This window comes from Oryx dammah, unplaced genomic scaffold (assembly GCF_014754425.2).
Source record: "Oryx dammah isolate SB20612 unplaced genomic scaffold, SCBI_Odam_1.1 HiC_scaffold_17, whole genome shotgun sequence".
Lineage (NCBI taxonomy): Eukaryota > Metazoa > Chordata > Mammalia > Artiodactyla > Bovidae > Oryx > Oryx dammah.
Genome location: NW_024070201.1, coordinates 44,355,895 through 44,375,172, shown reverse-complemented (window position 1 = coordinate 44,375,172; position 19,278 = coordinate 44,355,895). Strand labels below are relative to the sequence as shown.

Here is a 19,278-nt window from a genome sequence, read left to right as displayed (position 1 = left end):
TATGTTGATTTGGGGGGGTCGTACATTTTTATGAGAACTGTTTTCTGTGTGTCTTTTCTCAGGTAAGATACTGAATTGTAACAGAGTTGGAGGGGGGCAGTGGACAGAGTCCCCGTGAAGAATCGCAGAGCAGTGATTGGTCTCATGTCTGTAGGTGGTTTGAGCTCTTTTGGTTTGGACATGGACACCAACTTTGCCACCTTCCAGCTCTTTACTGCATTGAGCAAGTCAGCAGGATAGGGCAGTGTGGCTGAGAGAGCAGGTGCGGACTTAGGTGAGGAACAGGACCTTGTGGGTGAACTTCAGCCGTGTGGCCTTGGCACTGGTTGAATATCTTTGTATCTCAGGTGCCTCTTTTGTTCGTGGGGCTGATAACTGCACTACATCCCTCACAGGATTCTATATTGTTATGAAGAAGATTAAATGAGATAATGATGACAAAGTCTATTTACAGGGCCTGTTGCCACTGTAAGAGGGAGGAAGGAAACCCTCTGCGAACTTCCAGACCGGTGGCTTTTACAGCTAGATGGAGACTGCACAAGCATGGTGGGAACTGCCATCATTTGATGGATGGTGGCTGGCCAGCCGTGGGGCTCACCACCGTCTCAGTTACGTCTTCCAGTGGGGGAGATGTTTGTTGTCTGGGCTGGTCCTTCACATCCTAGCCTTGAAGGGGACACCCTCAGACAGGCTCTTCTGAGACTCTCGGCAGGAAGGAGAAGAACCTCCCATCCCGACTTCTCTGGGTGGCTGTAGTGAGGATACGGATGTACTTGTCATAAGCACAGTGTTGAGGAGCAAAATGATGGGGGGCTTGGTGATGCTCTGCCCCCTGGACAGAGCTCCCCATCCCACTCCTCCCAAAAGCTCAGATTCCTGCCTCATCACCTGGTCTCCCAATCCCTCTCCTTGATGGAACACCTGTATCCTTTGTCCTTTGAGATCTGCCCAAGCCATTCATTGGCAGGCTCACTTTAAGGCCCATGGCCTTGATCCCTGAGATTGTTGTGGCCTCTTTTACACAATAATAAATCCTTGACTTGGGGGAAAAGACCAGCTTGGGGGCGGAAGGTCAAGAGCAGAAAATGGGAAGTGAGGACAGTCAGGCAGGTAAAGCAGAAGCACTGAGGGAAACTCAGTGTCGGCTCTCCCATCCCTTAGCCTGGACGATCTGCTGTGCTGTCTGGGTGTGAGCCTGACACCCTCGCACGTCTCACACCCATTTCCCAGCCAGGCCTGGCTCCTCCTTGTGGGAGGGGTTTGTGGTGTCTCATGCTCCTGTCTTTGGGGTGGCACTTCTCTGAAGAAGCCTGCCATTCCAAGGAACAGAAGCATGCCAGTCCTGCGTCTGGGGAGCAGCTAAGCCGAGGGGAGTCAGACCCTGGTGTCTGGAGGTGTGGATCGGTCCCCGGTGCTGTTCATTCCTTTCTTCAGAGAATAATGTTCAGCTTTGGGACTGAATCCCCTATGGCACATTGGTGGAAGAGCTGTTTGGAATCATGCAACCCTATTTAAAGGGCTGTGGTTTGGTGAGAAGGGTGAGTGGTTTTTGGGTAAATGCTAAGTGGAAGCATCTGGGTCCAGACGTGCCAAAGGAGGCTGCTGGAGGAGCAGTGACGTGTGACAGGAGCTGGGCAGGGCTTTAAATGGAAGGGCCAGAAAGCAAAAGGACTCCTTCTGTGGGTTTAGCAGAGCTGGGCTCCAGTGCCGATATTTTAGGGATCTTTTGGAACTCGCCAAACAGGGAGTGGCTGGGAATGCCCTGTACACATAACTCACTAACCTGGTACAGCAGGAAAAAGACACCAGGCAAGAAATATTGCATTCGTCCACTGCTGTCAGATGGCACCTCCAGCCTGCACCTAGGTTTAGGACCCTTCGGTGAGTCTGATGGATCTTGGCACCCACAGGGCTCAGCTTAACTGTCTCACTAATCCGAAAAGTCTGATCTGGGATGTTTAGGTGGGAATGAGAAGCCTTGTGTGTGAAAAACATTTCTGAAGCCAAAAGCTTTAAACAAATGCTTGTTATTAGAGTGACTGATACCATGATTAGACAAGGACAAGTTAAACGTGCTTGTTCACCTTAAGTGGCATTCTTTTATTTTCTCCTGTGCAGTTTTTCTTAGGCTGTTTAAGCTTCTATTCACTGACAAAGGAAATCAAGGCTCCGCCTCTTCGCTTTCATTAGACTCAGAAAGGCAGTCACCAGTTCTGATGGTAGCTTTCTCAGTACCCTAGTCCCTCTACCCTGCTCTAACTCCCCTGGAGTATCCTGACAGGATGTCTCTCTGTGTCTGGCTGCTCTGTCCTGGTGGAAGAATAATGGCCGTGGCCTTGTCCTTGGGTCCTGATACTGTGTGGGTGTCTGTGGGCCCTGCCATGGCCCTGCAGCCAGGTGTGATGCTTTTCTGCACCATCAGGCCCGTCCCTTGGAGACAAAGACCTCAGGGCTGGACAGGACCTCAGCTGGCCTTAGGGTCCCATGTGCAGACTTGCCTGCCATCCCTGTAGCCTCTCAGCTTCTAGTCAAGACTGCTGCTGCTGCTAAGTCGCTTCAGTCATGTTCAACTCTTTGTGACCCCATAGGTGGCAGCCCACCAGGCTCCCCCATCTCTGGGATTCTCCAGGCAAGAATACTGGAGTGGGTTGCCATTTCCTTCTCCAGTGCATGAAAGTGAAAAGTAAAAGTGAAGTTGCTCAGTCGTGTCTGACTCCTAGTGACCCAATGGACTGCAGCCTACCAGACTCCTCCATCCATGGGATTTTCCAGGCAAGAGTACTGGAGTGGGTTGCCATTGCTTTCTCTGCCAGTCAAGACTAGTGACCTTTATTTCTTCCATTTTTTCCATTCTGGAATGGGAATGTCTATCCTGTCCCTGTCCAGCTGTATTTTGGAAGGAGACAACTTGTTTCACTGATACACAGACAGAAAGGAATTTTTCTCCTGGTCAGCCTCCAGCTGCCTTCCTCAGACAGATGTGTGGTTCTCTTCATCCATCCAACAAGTATAGCTGACTGGCTGCTATGGGCCAGGTGCTGGGGCCCACTCTGGGCCCAAAGACACAGCTCTGCCCACTAGGAGCTGCTGCTCAGACAAAGGACCCCACATGGCCAGTGCTCTAGAGACTTCTATGAGGGAGTCTGGCATGACCATGGAGAGAGGGACCGAGCCTGGGCAGTCACTTCTATCTGGGGGAAGGAGAGGATCCTGGAATCAATGATGCTGGAATTGGGCCTTGAAAGAGGAGAGGGAATGGAGCAGGTGGGCAGGGGGTCTTGGCCAAAAACATTGCATCCTGAGCAGGCCTTAGAGGAAAAGCAGTGGGGGTAGAACTAGTTTGGCTGTTGTATCTAAGGAATTTTAACTGCTGCGGTTGTACACTCTCACCCAGTTATATGCAAAGGGCTTCCACATGCATTGTCTCATGGAGTGTCCACAATCCTACCACATGTATGTTTCCACCTACATTTTATAATAGGGAAATAAGCTCAGCATGTTAGGAACTTGTCCAAGGTCTGGCCCGTGATGGGAAAAAGTGGCTTCAAACGGAAGCCTGGCTACAGAGCACACACTCTTGACTATCTCCTGGGTCCTTAACTTCCTCTCTGAATGGTTTCCTGGGTGACAGGAAGCAGGTGAATTATTGTACAAGAGCTGAGGTACTATGGTTATATTTGTGCAAGACCCAGCGTGGAGGATGAGTGGGGTGTGGCTTTTCCTGCAGGCAGGAAAACCAGCCAGGAAGCCAGTGCAGCCATTCTGATGGGAGACGGTGTGGCCTGAAGCCAGACAGGTGAGGATGAGAGGATAGATGAGACTGTGGGTGAGGAAGGAGACTTTACTGGACATGGTGACCAGCTGGATGTGGGTGAGGGGCAGGAAGGCTAGGTATGACCCCCAGGTTGTGGCTTGGAGACTGTGGTGGCATCACTGAGGCAGTTTGGAGAAGACCCTATTATTGGGACCCGCTGAGTGTGAGGCCAAGAAGGGGGGAGGTGGGTGTCAGTGTGGGGAAAGGGGTGGGCCACCTGCTGCCACTCCTCTTCAAGCCCCCACAACTCCCAGGCTTTAGTTTCCCGCTGTTTTATGTTTGTTGTTCAGTTGCTAAGCCGTATCCGACTCTTTGCAACCCCATGGACTATAGTCTGCCAGGCTCAGCTGTCCATGGGATTTCCCAGGCCAGGAGGGGGGATGCTCTCAGGGGCCCAGTCACATGGAAGGCTTGTGGGGAGATGGCTGCGCACAGCTGCTCTCAGCCTTTTCCTGCAAGATCAAAGATGGGGTGATCACATTTAGGTGAGCAGGTTAAGCATGGTGCATTTTGTAAGCCTGTAAGGCCTGTGCTTGCCCAGCTTCAAGACCAAAGAAAGAGCCCAGAGTCAACAACAGAGATACAAACATGAGTAGTTTAATGGAGTGTCTTACATGTCTGAAGCAAGGTCCTGGAGCAACTCCCTACCCTGTACAGCAGATAGCAGGCAGGACATGGTGGCAGTCTTTGCTCCCCGGAGAAAGAGAGATTACTAATTATAGGGGGAATTGATGTCAGGTGGGCTCATTAGTTACCGGGAAACCACTAGAGGGACACGCCCCTCACCATCCCTTTGATAAGCTATCATTACCTGGGGCCTGGGGCAAGTATGCAGGAAGGTCAGTCATGTACTCAAGATAAGGGTGAAGCAGGCACTGGTTGGGCAGAGGATGTACAGAGAGCAAGAAACAAACATCTCAAGTGACCTGACTACATAGGGTTTTCTGGAAGAGTTGGCTCAAAGAGAAGATGGAAAGTTTGCCAGCATGGGCATAAAAGCTGGAAAGCTCCTGGATTCAGACAGTTAATGCTCAGAACCTGCCTGCTGATGGTAAGACATTGGTTGGGATGGGGCTGAGGTTTGCCATGGTGTATGGTGGACATGGGTGGGCTTCCCTGGTGGCTCAGAGGTTAAAGCTTCTGCCTCCAATGCGGAAGACCCAGGTTTAATCCCTGGGTCGGGAAGATCCCCTGGAGGAGGAAATGGTAACCCACTCCAGTATTCTTGCCTGGAGAATCCCATGGACGGAGAAGCCTGGTAGGCTACAGTCCACAGGGTCGCAGAGTCAGACACAACTGAGTGACTTCACTATACTATACTATGATGGACACGTAGAGTTGCAGCTGATGTAGGTTGAATCAACTTGGTAAGAAGTATAATTCTACCCTGGCTGGTGATGGGCCCCTGAAACTTTCCACAAGCAATTAAGTGCCCAGTTGGGAGCTGTGTTTGCATTGCATCAACTTTGGTCAGTCTCAGGATCACCTGAGCCTCTTGCACCATTAACTCTCCAGGTGCTTCTAACAAACACGAAGGTTTGAGGAGCGTTGAGTCAGTGAGCCTTTCGTGAAGGGCGAGTGCAGAGGCTGTCTGGGGGCAGGGCAGTCAGTCAGGCTCTTGCCGTCCAGGGTGCGGTAAGGCCAGGGCAGGTGAGGTTGTGGAGCAGGTGAGGTCACCCCCAGCGAGTCTCTGGAGAGAAGATGGCCTCTGGGCTGACTCAGCAACACGTGGTACCCCTGGTTTTGTCCTCCGTCGCAGAACTTTTCACATAGTTTATAGTGCACCCCTGTCTCAGTTCTGGCTGTTCCTCCTCCGTCCCTTTCATTGATTCTCCTCCCTAACTGCACATTTGGAGTGTTTCAGAGAGTCCTGGAGCCTTTTTTTTTTTTTTTTTTTGGTCTTACACTACTTTTTAAGTTACTTCCTGCGGTTGTTTAAATACTGCCTTTATGCAAACGGTTCCCAGAATATCTCCAGTCCAGATTTCTCCAAATATCTTGAATTTCCAAATGGCTACTGTACTCAGCATCCCTCTCTAGGTGTCCCTGGGCGTCTTAAACTGAATATTTCCAAAAACAACCTCCTAATTTCACACCCCACCCTACCCTCTCCAGCATTGTTGTTCCCACAGTTCTCTCCACTCTCCCAGAAGCTCAGGGCAAAAGCCTGGGGTTTCACTTTCTCCTGCCCACACCCAGCCTATCAGTAGAGCTTACAAGCTTTGTCCTCAACATATATTAAGGATCAGAACATCTACCACAAGCATTCTGGTCTAAGTTACCTTTATCTCTTGCCTGGTTTTCTTGTGTTCACTGCTGCACCCCTCCCCACCCCTTCACCCCCCTACCCCCAGTTCAAGCAGCAGACAAAATAATCCTTTTAAAAGGTAAGTTAGACCCTCCTGTGCTCATAGCGCTCTACTAGGTGGGTTCCTGCCTCAAAGGAAAAGTGGAAGGAAGGGAGGAAAAACAGGGCGAATCCTCAAGCACTTTGCTTTATCTGTCTGTAAAGGGGGAGAATAAAGTAAGTGGCACGTGGGGATTAAGTGAGAGAATGTTGGATAAACTCTTAGCAGGCAGCTACAGACACTTGCCTGATATACAGTAGCTACAAGGAGAAATGAGTACCCAGTAACTAAACCTCGACTCTGTGCCAGGCACACCACACACATTATCTCTTTTAATCCTGATTTTTTTAAATCACTACTATATATATGCACAATGTGAAGGCTCAAATAATCATATACGATTTGTTAAAGTGGCCATCTCCCCATCTACACACCCCTATTGCTCTTCCTGAGATGGAGCCACTTCAGACTCTTAGTATTTTTATCCATGTTACTAGAAAAAAATGCTTGTTCTGCTCCTTTATTCCTTTTTCAGTTGTCATTATCTAGTGACTTCTGAATTCCCACCCTGGAAGATGAATCCGCTGTCTCCAAGCTTGTTCCCATCACTCAAGAGCACTTTTCCATCCCCATACCCTGTCAGTACCATTTCTGTTAAATCCGCACGTATGCAGTGTTTTGTTGCAAGGACTAAGATTATTTTTACTTTTTGGTTTTCTCGGAGTTCTTTTGTTATTGCTTGGTTCGCATTTTCTTATCATTGAATTAAATTCTTCAACTTTATAAATTTCTTAAGCTGTTTAGATGCATTAGATATTCCATTAATTTCATATTACTGAAGAAATCTTTCAGAGCTTTTGGAAGCCCTCCCACATGGACCAACTGCCCTTTCCTGCTTGCTGCATAGCTATTGCCCTGGCATCTCCCTTGTGTCTCTTATCACATTCTCCATGTCCTTGTGGGCTTATGTCTTTCAAAATAAATTCCTCTACTGTTGTTTCAGTGGTAGCTAAATTAGATGTTTGACTTCAGTCTCCTGTATTTTTCTGAGCTCTGTCTCTTGTTTACTTTTGCCCATAACAGTGGTGTCGGTTTTATACTGATTTTATAGATGAGACAGTTGAGGCTCAGAGAAGTAATCTGCCTAAAGGCCCTGTCGACTTGCAGCAGAGCCCAGGTTTTAACTCAAGACTGTCAGGCTACAAACCCTACGTTCTTTCTTATTTGTCCTTTAAAAAGAACGTTAATCTTGGTTGATACGGGATGTGATAGAGAATGTAGGCACTGCCATCAACTGTCTTTGTATATCATCCTCCATCTTTATTGTTGTTGTTTTTTAATGCTAAAAATGGTTTCTTGCTCTATTATGCCAAAGGTAGAAGTTTCCCATATGCTTTCAAGAAGCCGTCTCCTCAGTTTAGGAATAAAAACAGATATTCCTTTAAATGACCATTTGAAGAGCCAGCCGCTGTGGTTTATGGATGACCAGTAAATTGTGGGGAAAGTCTCCAGTTTGTGGCGATAAACCACAAAGTATGTGGTGATACTTCTTTACCACCTGTTGGCCACTGGGGGCCAGAGAGGTCTGAGATGAATCTGAGTTCAGTAGTGGTGGATTCTTGGCTGAGGGTTCCTCTCCGGGTCTTTCTTTGTACAGGGATGCTGGGGCGCGTCTGGCTGCCGCTGTGAGGAGTCAGCAGACCCTGGAGGGACCAGGACCGCTTCCTGATTCTTCCATCCGGGACACTCTGAGCGTGCCCAAAACACTTGGCATCTCTAACCACCTTTACTGAGAGAAAAGTGGTTTACTAAATGGAATGGCAGCTTGCATTTCAGCCTGGATGGAGACAAGTTAAGATGTACTTGCTCAAGCCTTACCTTAGTCAGCTGTTCCTGCCTACTTCTAATCTTCCTTTGCTCAACACAAAGGTAGTTAATACCATATCTAAGTAACTGCCCTAGAGGCCACCAGGCATTGGGTGGCTAATTGTGGCTCACTTTCTAAACGTCACCTAACCCTGCCCCTTATTCAAGTTCAAAGTGCCACAGACATCTGTGTGGTGCAGATCCCTTGACTCTGGCACCTATCACAGCTGCAGGGTGGTTTCCTCCCTGGCTGGTAGCAGAGGGGAGGGTCTGTTGAGGGGAGCCCAGCGTTGGGCACCATGACAGGTAGGAGGATGACAGCATCTAGAGAGGCCTGTGGGGGAAGAGAAGGATGCTTGAGCAATGGACCACACCTTTCCTTAAACAACATTCCTTACCTTATCTCTGCAGCTCAGTGTGAGCCAATTTCTTGGTGTGAGAAGACTGCCTGCTCGTCAGGGTCAAATGCAGGGCTCTGTTAATAGTCCAAGTGTCCAGAGAGAAAGAAAACTGCTTTTGGCCGATTTAACTACTGTCACTAGACAGTAGATAGTGTTAAGAGCACCGTGTCCTCCTCTGCCTGCACCTCTCTTTCTTGGGCTTGTGGGAGTGCCTTCGAGTCCTCAGGGCACACCATCAGTTCCTCTGCCGTCCAGCCTCCAACACCTGCTTGGGGGCTGTCCTGGATCCTGCTCTCTTTCCCAGCCCTGGGGTTGCTGCCTCTTCCTGGTGCGCCCTCTTCACCTTGCTTCTCTGCGGAGTCCTCCTCGCAGGCAGCTGCTGGTGCTCTGTGCATTTAACCCCCACATCCCCGACGAACCCAGGTTCCTGGGGAGGTGCTGTGTCACTGTGAGGATGAACAGACACACTGAGTTGAGCTGGATGACATGTTTGCTTCTGAGACCCCCAATTCCGTGAGAGCAGGGCCTGTTCCAGGGTGCGTTACTGATGGGGAGCTCCAAACTGGTGAGGGGAGAAAATGGCTGAGGCTGCCAGAGTGGGAATGGTTGGCAAACGGAATCATGGCTTCCCTGTTCAGTCAGAGTGTCCGTGTTCACAGAAGGGCCTGGAGACATCACTCCTGTGGTGTGTTTGGCCCTTCAGCGATTTCCCCCGGTACCCAACACCACTGACTCCTCACGGGGGCTGGCAGAGCCTGTTCTCCCTGCATCCTGCCATCACCTTAGACCCAGAACTGAGCTCATCAGTCGCCTAAAGCAGGTTCCGGCTCCTGAGCACTCCCAGCCTTACTGGCCCAGGTTCTGGACCGTAAAGATGATACACCTTTGACTCATGTTTCGCTTCCTGCCAGCTCCCACGGGTCCACCCAGCTTGCCATTTGCCAAGTACAAACATCCTTAGGCAGAGGGCCTGTGGGTTGTTTCTAGGGCCCTTCTGTTGCAGGTGTCCTAAAGGGCTTGGCAGTTTCTAACTGACCTCTCGCCTTGCACCCCAGGACTAAGACCCCCAGTGGAGCCAGTCTGCTGAAATACAAGGTCCTTCTCTTAAAAAATCTCTATCAAGTTTACATCTGAGGCCACTTGAGCTGCCCAGCGTGCATCCAGATCCCTGATGCTGTGGGTGTGATTCCCAAGCTCCTCTTATTGAATTGTCTTAGTCACGCTTACGTAAATCCCGTGGAGGGCTTTGACTCATAGTGAGCAGCTGGGTGCTCCTGTATAATCTCGCCAACCGTTTTGACATTTGCCACCTACATCTTGTCTTTACACGCTTCCTTCCCTTTCACACTTCCCTGGTGGCTCTGTCTACAATGCGAGAGACCTGGGTTTGATCCCTGGGTTGGGAAGATTCCCTGGAGAAGGAAGTGGCAACCCACTCCAGTACTCTTGCCCTGAAAATCCCGTGGATGGAGGAGCTTGGTGCAGGCTACTGTCCATGGGGTCGCAGAGTCGGGCACGACTGAGCGACTTCACTTTCCCTTTCACACACTGCCCCCCTCTGCCTGGAATCACCCTTCTCTGCTGAGAAAGTTCCTCCTCAGCCCTTATGGGCCAGGGAAACTGCATACCAGCCTCTATCAGCATACCTCACATTGCATCCTAATTATTCCTAATTCTGTCTTCTCCACTACACTGCATGGTGTGAGGGAATAGGGTTGAATTCTGATTCACCAATATCCCCTCCACCCCCAGTGTCCAGCACAGCAGGATTTAGGCAGTGTTGGCCATACGGATCTATCATTTATTCACAACTATTTACTCTTAAGTTTCATTGGGCCAGTCACTCTGCTGGGCACACAGGGGTGAGCAAAGCAGACAGGTTCGCCAGCTTCCAGGCAGAGGGTTTGCAAGGCCAGTCAGTGAGGAAGCATAGATGGACGAGATACTTTGGAACCGCTGTGCTGCCAAGGGGCTGCTTTAGATGCAGGTGTGCAAGGAAGGCGTCTCTGAGAAGAGACTTCAGAGCTGAGGCCTGAAGGATGAGGCTGGATCAGCCGTGCAGAGACCGGGAAGGTGATCTCAGGGCAGAGGAATGGTAGGTGCAGTTTCAGGGGAGGCAGAGGGGCTCAGAGTGCTGGGGGAGTGGACAGTGCCTGAGGCTGCCAAAGCAGGGAGGTCAGGGGCCGGGCCTTGTGGGGTTGTCCCGGCCGGATCCTGCCAAGCTGCTTCCGCAGGTAATGGTATGGACTTTGGATTTCTTCCTGGGAGCGGCTGGGGAGGCCTTGGAGGGTAGGATGGATTTCACACTTGTGCTGTCTGTATGGCTAAGCAGGTGAAGGTGCTGAAACCGGTCCTCTTCTCTCCTCCCCTTTTCCTGCTGCCTCTTCTCCAACCCCCACCTCCCAGCCTCACTTCCACTCAGACCCTGAGACCTACACCCGCGTGTGCTCTGAGCCACCTGGCTGCTCCTTGCAGCAGCCTGCTTGGTGCCTGCCACGGCCCCGAGGTGCCAGGGAGGCTCCCCCCACCTTCCACGAGCCCCCATTCTCACTCCTCTGAGCTGACTGCACCCTGGTTCTTACATTTCTGACTCTTTTTGGCCTTTGCCCCTGTGACTCAGAGCCCTCCCCGCTCCCACGGGCTTACCTTGCTTTGCTGTGCCTACCTCCCCCACAGGGCCAGCCTCTTGGACATACGTAGGCTCCCCCTCCCTAAACCCGACCCACTTTAAAGTCCCTCATCCTGTGAACTGTCCTGGTACAAATACGTCGTTTAAAAATGGCTAATGTTTATTGGAGCTTCCCTGATGGCTCAATGTTTATTGAGCCCTCACTACATGCAAGGCCTGCATTTTTAATGAAATGTTAATTACTCATTTAACTGTGACATCAACCCTATGAGTTTGGTACTGTCATCCTCCCCACTTTACAGAAGAGGATACTGAGGTTCAGAGATCACAGAGGAAATGGCAGAGCCAGCTTTGAACCCAGGGTATTTAACGGTTCCTGCCTGGTGGTGCCGTTCAGCGTGGTTCTTTGTGGCCTTGACATCCTTATCCACACCCTCTCCAAACCACTTTCCTGTGGTTGCTCACGTTCCTCTCTTCACTCTGAAGATGTAACTCTATGGGGCAAAGGAGCAACAGATCTCCTGTTTCCTGACCTGCTCTATCCACCCTTGGATCTGGGAGCCCTGCCTCTCTTCTCCGCAGCACTTATGCCCATTGGGCACACATGTGGGCTCTGCTGAATGAGCAGACAAACAATAGCACCTGCCTCCAGTTTACAGATGCAAGTTAAGTCTAAGGATTACAACTGCTCTTGTAAGTCTCTGCCTGACACCCAGAGAGAGGGTGGGAAGTGAGAAAAATGAGACGAGGCTGTAGGAAGACAGTTTAGCTTAAAGACTTTGCTGAGAGGCAGAGTTGTCTGGAGATGGAACCAACTGCCACCTCTCTCATTAGAAGGGAGGCTCAGCCATCAGAGAAATGGCTAGACAGTGTATTTTTAGAGAAATTCTTCAGTGCTGAAAAGATGGGATTCTGTGCCTTGAATGGTCCTGGGTGGAGTAGGAAAGACTAAAATGGTAAGAGGCTGTGCTATCCCCACAACAGTGTGCCTGAAACCTTCCTAGACGGGGCCCACTGGCCCACGTGAGAAGCGAAAGTGGCAGCTGAGGTCTCTCAGCCTGGATCACACCTGCCCTAGGAGAGCACCGCAGGAGTGGGACAGATGCAGGTATAAGACCACAAATGCCTGCTGTGACCCAGGGCTGCAGGGCATGCCCGATGGAGTCCTCGCTAGCTGTGTGCCTTCTGCAGCCCTAGGGGAGCCTCAGGCCTTCCCCAGGGTGGCTGCAGCTTCTGGAGCTGGGACTGTGGTGATGGTGGTAGTGGCCATCGCCGCCTCGCTGCCACAGGTGACCCTGGAGAGCCCCAGTGGCTTTTCATGACAGAAACAAGTGGGATCACCTGCTCAAGATTCATGGAGTACCTGTGCTGGGATGTGGCAGAAACCCACTGTGGGCTACTCAGATTCCTATGAGAGTGCGGTTACCATGGTGGAACGAGAGGGCTCAGTGGTCTTGGTATGTAACATGAAATACTCTAATTTTTCCTTTGTGCTGTGTTTGAATCTTCAGTAGGAGGAGACGAAGGAGAGAAAGGACTCATGGCTTCAGACGCCAGTCATGTGCTAGAAGCTGCCCTGGAGCAGATGGACGGAATCATCGCAGGTATGCTCAGGGGTCCTGGCGACCTCCGCACTGAGAAACCATTTTCCTCTCGTTGGACTTCTCCTTTGGGTGCAGAGACAAGGCCCCTGTTGGATTTCTTTCATTTTACTGTGTGTGCGCTCTTTTTCAACAGTGCAAACTCTGACTCTTTGTTAGCTGGTAAGGGTCTAGGTCTCTGCTGAGATTGCGGCTGCGCCATATATTAGCACGTGAATAACTGTCCCACTTTGGATCCTGGCTGCAACAGGTGCAGTGGCACTGATTTTATCATGAAGTTTTCAGACTACAGCATGGTTTCAGTCAAGCTAAAACTTGCAGTATTGCAGACTTTGCCCTCTAACACTGTGTGTCATTTCCCTTCCCTGGCTGGTCTCCAGTATGTCTGTCAGGAAGTGGTTTTGTATTGATTCACTTAATCACCTGAAGAATGTTCTTTATGCCATATTATTCCAACTGTTTGGCTTCATGTTTGTATGAACCAGTTAGGAACATTCTCTTGAAAAGATCCAGCAATGCTGTTTAATTGGAAAGTCGCTGTGGGCTGTTTGGGCTGATTAACTCCTTGAGGGGGGACGACTGAAATACTGATTGGAACAAGCTTGTCATTGGAAATTTTTCTCTGCAGGCTGCAGGCCTTACCTGATACAAGTCAGTGACCTTATTTGCCGACTGGGCATTTCTTTGGGACTTTGGTCCTCATTGTGTGGAGCTATGGCTGCAGAAGGCATGTTTGGGTTGAGTGTGACTAGAACCCAGGGCGTGCACAGGGCACCTGACTTTGCCCGGTATCTGTCCTTCCATCCTGCAGAGAGACACCCAAGGCACTGAGGGTTCTGGGTGTTTGCGCCTGGGGGAGAGGAGGTGGGTTTCCGTGTCTTGAAACTTCTGTGTGTTGTGGTGCACAGATGACATGTTCCAGCTGTCATCTGTCAGGCTCTTCATTTCTCAGTGAACAGAAAGGGTCCTCAGGAGGTCGACCAACATCCTGGTTTTCAGAGACTCTGGAGATTGGGATGTCTTGCTCCTGGTTAGGGTCCCAGAAGCCCTATTGAGAGGAGATGATCAACAGTGTGGGTTTCCTGGCAGTCTTTTCAGAGAGTCTCCCCTGGAAGTTTCCAGGGCCTCCTGTGCATTGAGATTAGAGTCACAGGGTCAGGCTCTGAGACTAGCTCAGGTGGTCAGCACTGCCGAGCCCCCAGCCCAGGGGCAAGAAGGAGACTGTGAGAGCCCCTGGAGCAGGCGGAGCTCTTAGACAGCTGGGACAGGTGAGTGGGACACCTCCTTAAGGAGGCAGCCAGTGTGGGGTCACTTCCTCCTCCTGCCTCTGAAGTTCCCCACACAGACACCCCTGAAATGACAAAGCGTCTGGCACGGTCCCCTCTGTCTGTGAGCGAGGACTATGGGTCTGAATACTTGGGGCCTTGGCTTGGCTGGGGACCTGCGGTGGGTATGGTTCCTGGAGCAGAACCAGGGATTCCCATCCTGTTCCCTTCCAGCATTGCGTGCCCCCCCCTTCTCCTGTTTCCTTAGGCCTCCACCCTGGCAGACTCCTTTTGGAAGGGCTCCCTGGGTGTCTCTGGAACAGATACAAGAGTTTTGCTGAGAGGTGGTCTAAAACATTCCAAGGAGTTCTTTGGTTGGAGGAACACCTGTAGCCAGACTGCTTGTTTCAAATCCTAGCTCTGCATCAAGTTACCTGCATGATATGTGCTTCAGCTTCCTCATATTTAAAATGGGTATAATAATATAACCCACCTAAGAAGGTTGCTGTGCTTATACATGTAAGGGCTTAACACAGAGCCTGCCATATACTAAGCACTATAAAGTGTCAGCTCTTGATAAATTGAGTTCTCATTTATTCAGGTCCTTATTTCACCCATTTGTGTGCTGTGGTTTTCATTGTCTAGCTAAGGCTTGTTCATGCCTCTTAGGCTCGCCTGGGGTCTACAAGATTAATGCAGAGTCTCTGAGTGGGCTCTGCTCTGCTCTGCTCTGCTCTGCTCTTGCCCCCTTGTAGACTCTCTTCCACAGAGCAGCAGAGGAATCAGATCACACCACTCTCCCCACAACTCTTCAATGCCTTCGCGTTTCAGGATAAACATCTAAAGTCCCCATTATAAGCAGCAATGCTATATGAGATTTGGCCTTTGGCTGCCTGTGTGGCTGCATCTCCCATACCTTCCATCTGGCAAGTCTTGCTTTAGCATAGGCTGTCTCAGGGCCTATGTACTTGCTGTCCCTCTGCTGGAATGTTCTCCAAGTACACTGAGGTCAGATCTCTGCTGAAATGTCACCATGCAGAGGCCTTCCCTGACACTCTCTCATGTAGCATCCCTACATCCCCTCCCCCCATCCTTGCATCCTGCTTTTATTTCTTTATAGCACTTACAACCATTTGACCCATTAGGTTCATATTCATCTGTTTATTATCTGCCTCCTGCACCAGGATGTAAGCTCTGTGACAGCAGAGGCTTTGCCGCTGCATCTCCAGTGCAGCACAGAATACTTGTTCAATAGATGTTTGGGTCCCATGTGTATTTGATTTACTTCTGTGAATAAGCTCTCCTTTTCATTTATTAGGTGGCAGTTACTGGTTTCTGTACCTATCCCCTGTCTGTCTGCATGCTGAACTTCATTGATTATTTTCTCTCTTGTGTCTTTGGCTCATTCTTGTGGAATAATAAATCATTAATTTTTTTTTTTTTTAAACTCCGTGGTTAGCATGTCCTGTGAGCCATCTCTTAAGCAGTAATTGGCTCACCCAGACATTTGACAGGAGCTATTTGGCAGATAATTCAACACTGAGGTTATTAGCGAGTGTCTGGAGGGCATATGTTCTATGCCATTTGCGATGAAAAGAATAATAATTATTGAATGCTTTTGTATGGGATACTTTCCCTCAAGATTATTAAAGCCACCCTCATTTTCAAGCTGACTGGGCCAAAGAGCTTAGGGATTTTTGAGGTTATTAATGTAAACTGCAGTTAGACTGTTGGAGTTCGAATCCCAGCTCAGCCACTTACTACTGGCTGTGGAGTCTTTGGGGCAAATTGCTTGATCCCCTTGAGCCTCAGTTTCCTCATAGTGTATAGACAGTGGTAATAACAATGCCATCTCATGTTATTGGGAGGATTAAATTAAGGTAAAGAAGGCACTTAGAATAGTGCCTGTAACCTAGTAAGTGCTCACCAGCTCTAAATTACCTTGGTTTTGTTGATATTACTATTGACATTATTTTTGCCACCCGAGCTATAGTGCTGGTAAGTGACAGAACTAAGATTTGAGTCCCAGCTATCTGAGATCCAAATGTCTTGCTGGCTTGTTTCACTCCTGGTTGATCTCATGGTGATGTGCAGCACAGCCCCTGGGGTTCTGCAGGGCTGTCCAGGGAGTTCACTGGGAGGCGGGTCCAGTCCTGTCCTGTCCCCCGTCCGTCGGTCACAGTGGCTTTGCTCTCTTCCCTTCTGCATTCAGCTTCCAAGTAAGAGCTCGTTGGCTTGAGCATAGAGCAGCTAGAAGGAAGTTGAAGACTGTGGCACCAACATCATGAACCAGATTCTGTAGAGGTTATGTCTTTGTGTGAACATTCATATTGTCCTTTCTTTATTTCTATTCTCTCACTAATTTGAAGTTGAAGGGTATCAAGTACTACTTCCAGCTGGTAAAGGACTCAAATCACTACATGGTCTCACTTTATGAAAACACAGTTATGCTTATCTTAGTGAAGAAGTTTTTATGGGCTTCCTACATGCCCTAAATAGCAAGCATTTATGTAGAAACAAATGGATTCCTACTCAAATGGACACAATTTCCTTCAGTAATGATTATTAATGATTATAACACTGTATAACCAGAACTTCCCTTATTAATTACTCTACAGTATGAAGGCTACTCTTCACTTTCCAAAACTCTTTCCAAAAGAGTTTTCCAGAAGAGTATACTTAGGGCATGTGATATCAATGTGTATATAATTAAGCCTTTGATGCAAAAAAAAGTGCCCTCTTCTTCTGATCAATGTAAACACTACAGATGGTGCAAGAGATGATCATTCACAGAAGCAACCAGGCCAGGAAAACTCAGAGGACATCCTGATACACAAGTGCCAAATATGCCCCTGCAGAGGCAAGCATGGTGACCCTCATCATCGGCAGGCATTCATCTGCTCTGGAGACATGAGATAAATGCCTTCTAAGCAGAAGTAGAAAATGAAGCAGAAACATGAAGTGAAACTCCTTGTAAAGCTGAATTCTTGAAATCTGAATGGGTGTATCCCAAGTGTGATTGTATTTAAATAGGACCCGAGAATTTTATACCAGAAAGTTAGGACAAGGTGACTTAAAAAACGCAGAACCTTTGTCCAAATGAGTTGTTTCTAATATAAAAGACCAGTATTATAACTTCCAGTAAGACGTTAACCTTTGATCTGGTCTTGCTCTTGATTAGTCCCTGTGATTCAGCCTACAAATAATACCGTAATTGAATCACACTGTTGATGATTGAAATTGAACACTATGCTGCTTAATTGCATCCCTGTGGATGACCCTGAGCAAAGACCACATACACTAATTTTGCGTAGGGCTTCATCTGTGGGCAAATGGAGTCAGCGGCTGCTCCAGGAGGCTGTGTGCGTGTGTATGACCAGAGAACCCCTGGTCAGGACACAGAGGGCCACTTATTTCTCTTCACTGTGTGGGAGGTTACTCATGGGGTTATCTACAAGCTATACCCACTGATGGAGAACAGTTAAAAGGAATCTGTTTAATGACAGTTGAACAAAGAGGTTGCTCTGTCTGGGCCTTTTTTCCGACTCTTTTTTTCTTTTTTAAAGATTTTTTTTTTTTTGATGTGGACGTTTTTATTTTTTTTAAGTATTATTGAATTTGTTACAGTATTGCTTCTGTTTTGGGTTTTGGGTTTTTGGCCTCAAGGCATGTGAGGTCTCAGCTCCCTGGGACTGGAAACTGTACCCCTTGCACCGGAAGAAGTCTTAACTACTGGACCAGCAAAATCCCTCTGCCAACCCTGATTAGTGTCCATTTTTTGTTTTTGTTTTTTGTTTGTTTGTTTTCAAGATTGTGTGAGGGCAGAGAAAGTTCTGATCAAGACTGGAATTATTCATGTGGGCTCATGAATGATTTTAGCTGTGGCATTTAAGGCTGATGATGCATCCACACTCTGAACAGTTAGTTGGCCTTATCTCCAGCCTCTCCAAGGCCAATCAGTGTGGAGTGGTCATCAGTTACAAAGCCATCTGTTTCCCAGTCAGGACTCAGGTTGAGAGTCCTCTACTTTGACACTGACCCAAGGAGAGTTAGTGGAATTTTGGAGGTGTCTAGTGGGCTGAGATGTTAAAGGCTGCCCTTTGCGTAAAGAGGTTGAGATGGCCCACAGTGGGGCTGGGAGCCCTGTTGAACAGCTACATTCTGACTTTTACCCTTGCTGGCAGAGCCCACATCTCCAACCTCATTTTCTATTCTCTGAAAGTGTGTAGGTAAATTAGGAATTATCATTTGTTCATTAAATATTTGCTTATAGTTAAAATTATAGGAACTGACCTGCAAAACCATCTGGATCTTGTATTTCCTCATGTCTTTTAATGGTTAGGGGTAGTCAGGTTTTAATTTTTCCTCTGTTGAGTTCTGGCATGCTATATTTTTCTAGATATTTGTGTATTTTGCCAGTATTTTCCATTTTGTTAGTGTATGGTTGCTTATTGTGTTTTATCTTTTTAAGTTCTGCTACACTTGTTATGTCTGTTTTTATTCCTGCTGCTGCTGCTGCTAAGTCACTTCAGTCGTGTCCGACTCTGTGCGATCCCAGAGACGGCAGCCCACCAGGCTACCCCGTCCCTGAGATTCTCCAGGCAAGAACACTGGAGTGGGTTGACATTTCCTTCTCCAATGCATGAAAGTCAAAAGCAAAAGTGAAGTCGCTCAGTCGTGTCCAACTCTTAGCGACCCCATGGACTGCAGCCTACCAGGCTCCTCTGTCCATGGGATTTTCCAGGCAAGAGTACCGGAGTCGGGTGCCATTGCCTTCTCTGGTTTTTATTCCTAGTATTGCTTATTTGTTTGCCTTCTCTTTATTTTTTGATTAGTCTTGCCAGAAACTATTTTTTAATGACTGTTTTCAAAGAATTATTTTTGCTGATCAGTCCACATAGTAGGTGTGTATATTATTTATTCTATAAATAGATAAATGTGCATATGTATTAGCTCAGGTTCTTCAGAGAAACAGAACCAATAGGCTGTGTGTGTGTATGTATGTGGAGAGAGATAGAGAGAAAGAGACATTTATTTTAAGGAATTGGCTCATATGAATATGGAAGTTGGCAAGTTCAAAATCTGCAGGGTAAGCCAGCAGCTGGAGGGCCAAGGAAGAGCCAGTTTTGCAATTCAAATCCACAGACCATCTGCTGGCAAATCTCCACTTCTTTCAGAGAAGTCAGTTTTGTGTGTGTTTTTTTTTTTTCCTATTAAGATCTTCCACTGATTGGGTAAGGCCCACCCATTTTATGGAGGACAGTCTGCTTTGTCAAAGTCTACTGATTTAAATGTTAATCTTATTGAAAAACATATCTTCACAGAAACATCTAGAATAATATTTGACTAAATAT

At 48.4% G+C, this 19,278-nt stretch overlaps 1 protein-coding gene across 4 annotated transcripts in view; it reads left to right on the top strand.

The window, feature by feature from the left end:
- Nucleotides 1-19,278, top strand: part of PPFIBP2 (PPFIA binding protein 2) — a 158,209-nt gene that overhangs the window by 21,672 nt on the left and 117,259 nt on the right. For 3 of the 4 annotated variants that reach the window (XM_040258465.1, XM_040258464.1, XM_040258459.1), the window contains exon 2: nt 12,570-12,662. In XM_040258465.1, coding sequence (XP_040114399.1) covers nt 12,599-12,662 — 64 coding nt within the window. In that variant the 5' untranslated portion in view covers nt 12,570-12,598. Of the gene's footprint in view, nt 1-1,372; nt 1,395-12,569; nt 12,663-19,278 lie in introns of those variants that run through there. The other variant, XM_040258460.1, reaches the window with a different exon arrangement.